Source organism: Parasteatoda tepidariorum, chromosome 9, assembly GCF_043381705.1.
Source record: "Parasteatoda tepidariorum isolate YZ-2023 chromosome 9, CAS_Ptep_4.0, whole genome shotgun sequence".
In the NCBI taxonomy this organism is placed as follows: domain Eukaryota; kingdom Metazoa; phylum Arthropoda; class Arachnida; order Araneae; family Theridiidae; genus Parasteatoda; species Parasteatoda tepidariorum.
Genome location: NC_092212.1, coordinates 25,867,994 through 25,879,758, shown reverse-complemented (window position 1 = coordinate 25,879,758; position 11,765 = coordinate 25,867,994). Strand labels below are relative to the sequence as shown.

The 11,765-nt window shown below is 33.8% G+C and overlaps 1 protein-coding gene across 1 annotated transcript in view; it reads left to right on the top strand.

Annotated features, from left to right (window-relative positions):
• Positions 1–500: 500 nt before the first annotated feature.
• LOC107445030 (nephrin) overlaps positions 501–11,765 on the top strand; it is a 63,739-nt gene continuing 52,474 nt past the window's right edge. Inside the window, exons 1-3 of the mRNA XM_043049932.2 lie at positions 501–625; positions 5,287–5,424; positions 9,554–9,675. Of these exons, the coding sequence (XP_042905866.1) occupies positions 580–625; positions 5,287–5,424; positions 9,554–9,675 (306 nt within the window). The 5' untranslated portion in view covers positions 501–579. The remainder of the gene's footprint in view (positions 626–5,286; positions 5,425–9,553; positions 9,676–11,765) is intronic.

Genomic DNA, 11,765 nt, shown 5'->3' with positions numbered 1-11,765 from the left:
GGTGAAGAATTATTAGCCCCGCCTTTTATTAAATCTATGATAAAATAGTTCGGGTACGACTTTTTTTCTTCCTATTCAGGTTACAGCCACTCTGAAAATAACTATAGAGTTGAAATTTAACGTAATAATTTCCACATACATTTACATTAGAAATAAATTTAAAATATTGATTAATATGACAGTAAATATGTATGTCTCAAACGTCATTCGTTTAATTAAATAGTTTTTTTTTCTCTTCTGTGATTGAAATATTTAAAACCCTGAGCATACTTTTGCCCGCCACACAAGTTTCTAAAAACCAAGCAAATGATTCTAAATGAGAAAACATAAAGTTCATTTGTTTCTGGAAAAACTTTAGCCGATCTAGAATAAAAAAAAAAGAAAAGTCATTTAAGAAAAGAAGAAAAATGGTCTAATTGAACAGCAATTCAATACTAAGTTATCAAATTACCTTCTTGCCCGGTGCCTGGCTGTTACTTTCTATTCTTTTATTCATTCTACGCAAAATCACATATTTACTGTAAAGCAGAAATTATCTTCCACTATAGAAAAGGATTTTCGGTTGTTGCAACATTTATTATGATAACTTTTTTTATTGTTATTATTTCTATTATTGAAAAGAAAGGTAAGAAGTTTTATTTTTAAAAAACAAAAATTTGAAATCGAAATTTTTTTACAAGCAGTGGTTGCAGGGAAAATAATAGATTGAATCCAGGTCTAAGAGTAATATAGAAATCAGGAGAAACTGATTGTAAAACTATTTCATTTATTGCTGGTTTTCATATGGAGTAAAACAATGCTCGAACTATTCTTAATTATACAATGATCACCGCTATTTTTTTCTAGGATTAAAATAAATAGTCATACATACATGTTATCACTGTTAAAAAAAAGTTTTGATAATTATAGATAAATTAATCTTACCAAAAATAAACTGTTATGAAATTATTTTTTTTACCAGTTTTTTAAACTTTTCTATCTTGATTGCAATATATAAATATATGTGTTCTCTAAATTTGTTTAGTTACTCTGCCTGGTGAAAAATATTATGAAAATACTTTTTAGTGGTAACGTAATTAAAGTTATTTTTAGTTAAGTATTTTTCATTTTAAATAATTTTTCCTCCGCTACATATCAAAGTTTTAATGTATCATATCAAATGCAACTGTATTACAGTTATCTCGTCTTGATAAATTTTAAGAGGAGGCGTAATTATCCTTAATCTAGAAGTTTTAATATTTAATTCTTTATCAATTTATTAAAACTTTCGCAAAAAGCGGAGCAGTTGGCACCCATATTTAACACGTTCACGCCGGGGTGACCCACCGGTGGGTCACGCTAGATTGTCTCATTGGGCGGGGCACCGGAGTAAAAACTGGTAAAAAATAAATTTCGTTTTTTAGTTTTTTTCCGGGAATAATAAAAATCCATAACTACCAATTGTTTTTAACGGATGCAATTTTTACATTGAATTGCTTTTTCCGCCTGTATTCCTTGCCCCCTTCCCTAGCTTAAAGCCAATAGTCACAGTCGCCTAAAGGCTAAACTTACTAGATGAAAAAGTGAGATGCCTGCTTCGCGGGTTGGTACTTTGAATAACTGTATATCAAGTCAAAAGTGATAAATTTCCTTACAGTGAATTGTTATTGTTGAGAATAGATTAACTCCTCCCGAATATTATCTAATATTGAAATAGTTCTTCTACCAGTATTTTCTCTTTTCCGTCCCACTTTCGGGAGCACCACCCGGCGTGAACGTGTTAAACAGGGCTGCCAACTACTATGCTTTTAGTAATACAATTTATAGACTTAATTGTGGTGGACAATTATTAATATCTTAAAGCTTTCAGAATTTTTGGCATTTTAAAATCCTTACTACGACTAACCTGGAACAAAGAAGCGTTTTATTTTATATGAATATTTGATTCATTTACATGCAGTGGTGTAGAAAATAACTTTACATACTTTATTTTTATATCATTTTGCTTTTTTGAAGCTCTGTACATATTTACATTTATATAAATATATCCCAATAAAGACAAAAAGGAAAAAGAAAAACGAAGAAAATTAATAAGTTTTAATTATATTAATTTTAATTGAAATTTTTTGGATTTGGGTATTTAAAAAGAAGAAAATATCTGCTTTGTTGATTTATGCGATAAAAGAAATGACTTTAACGTAAATAAGCTAATTTCTTGGAATTCTAATGTTTCTAAAAACATCCATTTAAATACCACTTTTAATCAAATGAATCGAATTAAAAAAATATGCAGTTATGAATCAAATAATCAAATGAATCGAATTAAAAAAATATGCTCCTTCAAAATTTGATAAAATGCAATGGATACCCAACTAAAGTAATTAAGTTCGATATAAAATCATCGAGTTAATTCTATGTTATTATTAATGAATTTACTAAAATCTTCTTTGTTAATTAAAATTTTTACCATGTACAAATTAAGTTCAGGCAAATCCGTGGCTAAAAATCTGTGCAAAACTGGCTAATCATGTTTCTCTCTCCCATTTTTAACAAATGTTAATTATCTAAAATCATTAAAATTGCATAATTAAATATCACCCTCATTAATTATAAACTTTAAACTATCCAATATAATATTATTACCTTTCACATATCCATTTCCGGGTCAATGCTTGGTACCTATAAATCAAACGTGCTTCAGTATTGCAGTAAGAACGCGCCATAAAACCTCTCTATTTACGCTTCTAACTCCATTTGCGCTTCTGTCTTCAGATTTTGTAATCTGGTAATCTTATTACGAAATTATTTTAAATCATTCTTGAAGGATTCCGTTACGTGTAAATTCATTTGAATTCGCTACTCGCTTTAAAGATTTCGTTTTGTGTTTTATTCTGTATCTTATTTACATTTTATTTTCTGTTTTTTTGCTTGATATATTTTTTACTTAATGTGTTCTAAAAAATATTTTATTTAAATAATTTTTCTTCTTCTCTTTTCATTAATCTTTATTCTTTTCCACTATACATATCGCCCACGAATGTGAAATTTGCAGGACGGATAAAGCTTGTTGTGGTATGTAAATGATAAATTATCAGCGCATTCACGCAAGGCAGGCGGCGGTAGTGACACCAACAATGTGTATAAAAGAAGAGAAGTAGTAACTTTGACAGTTAATTTCTAATACAGAAATTGAATTTGAGCGTCGTTCTTGGGTAAAAAAGTTTTTGCCTCGTGTAAGAAGGAGAAATGCCTTCCAGCACGTGTCTGAGTTTGATCGAGGTCGAATTGTGGCCTACCGGGATTGCGATTTATCATGCCGAAGTATTGCTGCTTGCGTTGGTTGGAATCCCATGATGGTTGGCAGAATATGGAATCAATTGGTTCATGACGTTCATATGGAACGCCGTGCAGGATCTCAGCAGCCCCCCATCACTAACAGCCGAGAAGACAAACATGTTGTCCACATGGCCTTAAGGGATCGTACATCTACGCCACGAACCCTGAGTCAACAAATCGGATCATTTGCAAGACAACAAGTGTCTGCACGAACAGTTCAATGACGTTTGAAGCAGCATGGATTGTCAGCACGGCAACCTTGGCTTCGGCTACCCTTGACGCCGCATCACAGGCAGGAGCGCCTCTAATAGTGTGATCAACGACAAACCTGAATTCAAAAAATGGTACGACGTCGTCTTTTCAGACGAATCCAGGTTCTGTATACAATATGATGATAGCAGCATCCGTGTTTGGCGATATCGTGGAGAACGCCCATAGGCAGCTTGCATTTGATATCGTCATACTGGCTTATCAGATGGAGTAATGGTATGGTGTGCTATTGGATACACGTCTTGTTCACGTTTTGTTCGCATTACCGGCACTTTGAGCAACTGCCGTTAGATTTCTGATGTGTTAGGGCCAGTAGCTCTGCCTTATCTTCGATGCCTCCATAACGCTACGTTTCAACAGGACAATGCACGACCGCATGTTGCCCGCACTGTCCTGACCTTCCTTGATACAGAACATGTTCGCCTTTTGCTCTGCCCTGTACGTTCTCCTGATCTCTCTCCAACTGAAAACGTCTGGTCAATGGTTTCCGAACGACTGGCGCGCCACCACTCGTCATTCACAACAGTCGATAAATTGTGGCATAACGTTGAAGCTGCATGGAATGCTGTACTTGTCCATGCTATCCAATATCTGTTCGACTCAATGCTCAGGAGAATAACTGCTGTTACTCCTGCCAGGGGAGGCTGCTCTGAGTTCTGATTCCTCAAGATCTATACATCCAAATATCCTGAAAATTTAATCACTTGTTCTTCCAACTATAATGCATGCACCCAATAAATATCATTCTGTTATTTGCATTCCTTCCCCTGGTGTAGCAATTTTAATAGCCAGTAGTGTATATATATATATATATATACAATGTGTGCACTACGATCTNGCGTACCCTTAGTTTAATGGTTATATATATATCTTTCTTGTTTCTTGAATTATCTTGTATAATATATTATTACCTTGCGCAAATCCAGTTTTCTGACCAATCTAAGGTAGCGGATAAGGTTAAAGTTCACCTCGACCCGCCCTATTAAGGGCATACGAGTAAAAATCTGACCCGTCGCCGCGGCAGACCCGCTCAGGAGAGCGGGCACAGGTTCAAACCGGCTGTGCCGCCCGGGGGACCCACGAAACACCATCGTGGCTTTTATTTAAAATTTTAAGAGTTACAAAAATTACAGTTTTGGTCTGGCAACAGCCCCACAGAACAATGCTATACTGGTTGTGCTCAAATCAAACAACTAATCAACGATAAAAAAGTCATAGATTACAAAATCAATAGTGTAGGTTAAAACAAAAACGCTGTTAAAATATCAAAATACTTAGTAGCACGAAATACAAAAAGTAGCACAAAAAACAACATACGGTAACGGATAAATCGGATGCGTTTTTTTAACATCAATATGAACGCGCTTAAAAAAGTATATCCCACGACCCTGGTTTTAATTTCATATTTTATAATCTGGTAACTTAGCTATGGAAATATTTTTTAAATCATGACAAATTAATCAAGTGTATGTCAACGTGTAAGCCTTTTCCTCTTATTCCTTTATATGTTCTTTTCTGTTTTATTTTGAATATTTTTTGCAGTTTTGCAATATTTTTCTCGATTAAATCATGTTAACGAATTGGACCAACTTTTTTTAAAAATTCTAATCACACTATGGCATTGATATATTTTGCTTTGGCTATATTAATAATGTGGGATGAAATTAATTCCATTTTTTAATTACATGTACTCTGAAACAGGTATTGAAGCTGATATTCAATCGTTTTCTATACCCCCGACCAACAAAGAAGTTCTTGAGGGACAAACTGTAGTTCTTCCCTGTCAAGTATCTAACCTCAAAGGTGTTGTTCAGTGGAGCAAAGATGGAACATTATTAGGTAAGAGAAACTCAGTGTGTTTACAAAGAAGAGAAAAATTGAGAAATTTAGAGCTTTCACCTAGCATCCAGCACGTACACGGATGTGTGTTCAGCTCAAACTCTATAAAGAACCAGCATTGTTCTGTAGTAACTGAGCTGCATCGAACATATTGTATTTGAAAGTTCGGTATGTTTTATGAAAGAGGTACAACACTAGAGGAATTTGTCTCCCTGCATAGCATTCTGAACGTGGAGTATAGTACGGCTTTCAGGAGAACTCCTCCAGACATCAGTCTCGCGTCGTGGCGGGTACCATGGTCACGAGAAAAAGTCACTTCGAATAGATGAGTGGGATGAATAGTTTTGTCTTGATCTTGTCATAGGTCAGCGTGAGTAAACCAATCGACACCTTCATTCCTCCTTTGTACCCCCATTAGAAATGTGCTCTCGCTTGTTACCATAGCAGCAGACAGTTCCAGGCATTTAGTCTGGAGTAGTTCTCCTCAGAGCCGCACTATATGTTGGGTGAAAAGGCAAAATCTCTCCCCCATTTACGTACGTATGTCCTGGGCAAACTCTGTATATGTTCTTTGGTTATTGCGCTGCTCAAAGTCTATGCAACGCACGTGGACGTGAAGGAGGCTATGCGAAAGTTTTTAATCTATTCGTTATCCAATAGCATTTCATGATGCATCTAGGTTGAATATCTGTTTCATAAAAAAAATGAAACCAGCATTTTTATAGTAAAGAAGTTTTTAAACTTACAATTAATAACTATAAAAAATAGCAAATGCACAACTTTTTACAAAAAAGTCAATATCATTTGGAAATTATCTGAAAGGATTGTTATTTAATGATTTAAAATTTTAAATATGATATTGGTGTTTATTTACATTTTTGAACAGCTGTCTAAAAATTCTTATCTTAATTTAAGGCCATTTTTCGACAGAATCTGGGAAATCAAATCTGGGAAATATTGTTTTAATAGTTTCGTCAAGAGAGCAGTCGAAAGTTTGGACTCCTTTGTTTTATCTTTTTCGTATTTCGCTGTTTGTTTTTAACTTTTTGAGCGAAAGGAATATTTTTTGCTCTCAATTATTAAATTCCTTCACCCCGAGAAAATTTCAACAAATTAAAAAAATTAATTATGACTTTTTTAAAGTTCGATTTGTTAGGAACTAATCGATCGATTTCGCTCAAATTTTGTATTTTGCCATATGAAATTATATTTTTTATAAAGATGATAAAATTTGTATGCTTTACAATTCCACATTTTTCAACTGTTATCAGGGACCGATCAAGACAAATTCAGGCCCAAGGCCCACCAAATTTTCCGGGCCCCTTACGAGATATTTTGAAATTACATTACTGAAGAGTAGTTCTAACAATGAAAAAGAATCTATTGAACGACATGAATCAAGAGGAACATTCTGAGAAATTTTGAAAGCAGACAATTGATATTTTTCTAAGATAAATTTTACGTATCAATAAATTAAAGCAAAACATAAAACAACAAAACAATGTTATATCAGAATAAAAATAGTTTGGTGACCACAAACAATTGAAATCAGTGATTTTTGCTACAAGTCACTGATTTTTATTTAATACTGTTTGTTGTAACACTGTTTTTTTTATTTAATACTTAAACCAACACAAAGCTATCCCACCTTTCATTAAACTTTTTGCTAATTTTTGTGGCCCCTAGGCCCATGCCTATTGGGCCTAGGCGATAATCAGGCCCTGACTGTTGTTAAGTAAAATAAAATGAAAAATCCACAATCATTAAAAGTTATTTTTGTATGAAATAATCTTTAGGTAAGCAAATTTCATAATTGTTTAAGTTTTTTTTTCTTTTCAAAGAAGCAAAAAGAAAAAAAAAATCACATCATAATATCACATTAACAATGAATAAAGAAAAGCATGCTATTATATTTATCAGCAGTATCGTGACGGCAGAGCTTCCTCACATTATTATCAGTTGTATGCGAATATTGTATTAAAACTACATAACTCCAAAGCTCCCGATATATCAAAAGAAAAATTAATATCTAGTCTGCTTTTTAGAGTTGTCTAACCACTAACAAGTGCTGCGTACCCTTAGTTTAATGGTAAATTAAAGCATTTCAAAGCGCTCTACCAAATAGAAAATGTATCGGTTTCAAGGCAGAGGATGAAAACAGAGATCTCTAAAGATAGATGATTAATTCATGGGAGATCTTAAAATATCAATTATGTGTAGCGTTTTCCTTAAAGAAATCCCTAAGTGATATGATCAAATCCTTTAACAGTTTCAGTGACAGAATAAAATAATATTGTTTAGATGTTTCAACAATATAATTAATCGGTTAATATCAATAAAATCGGTTATTATTAATAATAATCAAGTTAGTCGAGTAAAGAGAATAATCTATTAGAATTCATCACCATTTACCGGTTATTATTAATAATTACCAATGAAGATTGGTCTATGTAATAATTTTTAACTCCTTTGGCTAGAGATTTCCAATACCGTAATAGTAATTTTTCGCGCAAAGCTAGACAATATCTGTTGTTTGTTTACATTGGATGCGGACACAAGCACTATGAATGGGTGGTTCATTTGTTGTGCGACTACATTTTGCTTGAAGATTTTGCTAATTTTTTTAAATCCTTTTTAAGCTTTTGTTTTTTGAGGCACTAAATCTAAAAAACAAAACATATCAGTGTTGGGTGTTCCAGGCAAATGTACAACAAGCAGTAGAATATAATATTTTTTAAAAAAAATATTAATGTAGGATATACCGGGCAAATGAATCCCGGAAAATGGCACTAGCCTTTAAAACCATCAGTGTAAGGCATACTAAGCAGTGCAGGGTAAGCCGGGCAATTGAACTCACTTTCCTTGATTAACCTGATTATCAAAAATAAGTAAACTGCGATTATCCCAGAGAAGCGCATTTCTAACTTTTGTATCGATATTAAAATTTATGAATTCAAGATTTTCAAAATTATTATTCATTAGAAGATCTCATGATATAAAAAAAATGGAACTCTTAAAGCAATTTTTTAAAATTAAAAAATTTAATAAAAATTCTTACGCTTATTAAATTTTTTTGTTCATTTAATTTTTGTTATTTTCATACGGTTTGTTTAATTTATTTTTTAGAAACATCATGGTTTATTTTATTTTTAAGAAACTTAACTTTGATCAAATCATTTATTTTCTTTTAGGAAATCACCCTGCATAGTTGTTATTTTATCATATTTCGCAAATTGATCATCACCCTTAGGAATTTTTACAAATATCCGTTTTAATTCATTCACTGTGACATATACGTAACTCAAAATCGAAAAAATCTTGAGTCAGCTATCTTAAGTATACACATTTCTACAACTAGGGCACTGCAAAAATGTACACTCAAATTTCACGAAATTTTTTTCATTTTTGACGAAACCGTTTTAAAATATATTCTCCGAGGGAATATAACTATTGTCACTTCTTCGAAGAAACGAATTTTGTCTATTTTCTAATAATCACTTTATTGTGAACGCTATGTAATTGGGTCATTATCACTTTACTAATACAAGAAGAAAAAAATAACAGAGAGATAAATTCCACCCACGCTCGAAGCGGGATCCCGGGATCTTCCCGGTACAAGCCAAACTCCTTGACCACCATATTGCCCGTCGGTATTTTTCGTCACTTTATTTTCGATCTTAGTCAACAATATCCCACAAGAGGTTTGAAGTTGAGGAAATATAAATTTTCGTCATAAATCACATGATTTGGCGGTGAAATAATTCTCAAAATTAAAGAAATATAGTTCAAAAATTGGTGAATCGTCAAAAGTGAGAGTTTCATTTCGTAGAGTGAGATCATCAGGGATTGAGGTCCCACAATTTCGTAACTATTTCGTGATTATGGTACCTGGCAAGTTTGAACCCTTCTATCTCAGAATATGTGGTTTCCAAGCCACCATTGACTGTAGAATATCTGTCTTTTACAACATGCTATCTAGTTCTAGTTAATTATTATCTAGTTGAGATCAAGTATGCCCCATTTAAAATAAGTTTGAGGACATGCACATGGCTCAAAGTCAACAAAATAGCAAACTTTTGAAACACTCTACATTTCCTTTTTTAACTAGCTTCTTTATGTTTTATCTTAGGGTTTGATCCTGAAATTCCTGGTTATCCTCGCTATTCTTTGGAGGGAGATGCAGCATCTGGAGCACATAACTTGAAAATCGAAAACGCACAATTAGAAGACGAAGCAAGCTACGAATGCCAGGTGTTTCATAATTTTTTTCACAAATATTTGTTAAGACTTTTAAATTTTTTTCTGTGATTATTCAATTTCCTCCACCTCAGTGTTCATCTGACTTATGAATATACTTTAGATTTCCATCGGTTCGCCATTCTGAAAGACTATCATAGTTTGCAAGCATGTGACTTCGGCATTTTATCTCAGAAGCGTTTTGTTACTTCAAATATCTCTCCATCCCAAATTAGTTGCTGCACTTACCAGGCATCCAACTGCTACGCCTTTTGTCAAATAATTTATGGAGTGGTAGAAGATTCAAAACTAAAGCTTTCAGAGCTTTTGTTAAGTTGCCAAAGTTTCAAAAGCTTTAAGTTTTCAGGATAGAAGTGAAAAAATAAATCGTTTGATATAAGCATTTGAATAATTTATAAGTAGTGATTTGGATAATAACGGTAAATAAAATTTATAAAACAAAGAATCATACACTAAAACATAAACTATCCGGGATAGCCTCGTCGGTAGGGCGCTTGGCCCATGTTCAAGAGTTCGTGGGATCGATCCCCGCCGGCCGAAGACTCTCCGTGTATTAAATGGTGACTGATGCACGTTAAATCTGTTGAGTCGCAAAGTCCTCATGTTCCCATAACAAATCAATACCTCTGGGGATACTGATCCAGGAGTTTCCTTGTCATCTGGATTGGTTTAAAATTACAAGGCTACTGGGCTGAACATTAGTAGGCGTTAACTCAGAAATTGAGTCGGCTTTTCAACGACGGATTTAAAAATATAAAATAAAACATAAACTAAGCTACCAGTATGAGAAGTTTTTACCAAAAAGCGTAGAAAGTTGGCAGACGTGTATTTAGGTCAAAAATCAGACATGTGATTAGGCCAAAATTTCAATTTAGTAAATTGACGCCAGTAAAGTTATACGATAGCTAGAAGATATTTTTCAGCGATTACTGGTGGAAGAGTCTTTATTAAATGGGGCGTGGTAGAAGAGTGAGCAAACCATGGATTTTTGAAACTAAGTTAGTATTGATATAAAGAGGGAAGAGGGGAGAAGGGAATGCTTGATAATTGTAAATGTAAATGTTGTTAATTGATAGCTTATTTCTCTAAAAAAATTTCATACAAACTTATAAAACCATCAGTATCTACACTGAAGAGCCAAAAAAACTGGTACAGGCATGAGTATGCAAATTAAGGGGTATGGAGCCAATCAAAGTACAGCGCTGCGATCGGCAACTGCTGCAATGCCAGGTTATACAGATTTAAGTGAGTTTGAACGTGGTGTTACAGTCGGCGCACGGGAGATGGGACATAGCATCTCCGAGATAGCAATGAAATTTGGATTTTCACGTACGACCATTCCACGAGTATACCGCATGTGTCGGAAATCCACCAAAATTCCCAGACATGAGCATTATTGAACATGTTTGGGAAGCCTTGCAACGTGATATTCAGAAGATATCCCCACCCCCTCTTACTCCCACTGGTTTATGGACAGCCCTGCAGGATTCATGGTGTCAATTATCTTCACCACTACTTTACACATTGATCGAATCCATGCCACGTCGTGTTACGGCACTTCTGCGTGCTCGCGGGGGCCCTACACGATATTAGTCAGGTATACCAGTTTTTTTGGCTCTTCAGTGTATAATCAGTACAAAAATATTCATATATATCAACTAATTTGAGACAGAGAGAGTGTCAAAGGAAACAATAGATGAGAGTTTTACGGATTTTTCCTCATTTACTATCAGGGCTAAAGAGAATGGATGGTGTTTTCAATAGGAATGTAAACAATAACAATCTCGAGCTCGGCACCTACTCTAGTTCCGGTTAAAAAGTTTGCAGCTGCTTACTACATGTTATTCTGATAGGCGATGTTTTCAAACGGATAATTTTGTTTTCAATAAAAGAAATAAATTAGATAATTTCTGAGCTCAAATCTGCCGTATTTCATAAGATATTAATGTTATTATGTAATTCTGGGGAGTTTGGAGTGAAAATTGGTTTTAGTTATTTTGTTATTTATTATTAAAAAAGGTGACATGGTTGCTAGATTTTGAATAACTCGCTTTTTTGGCAGTCTTGATTTGGCCTCTTTCCAT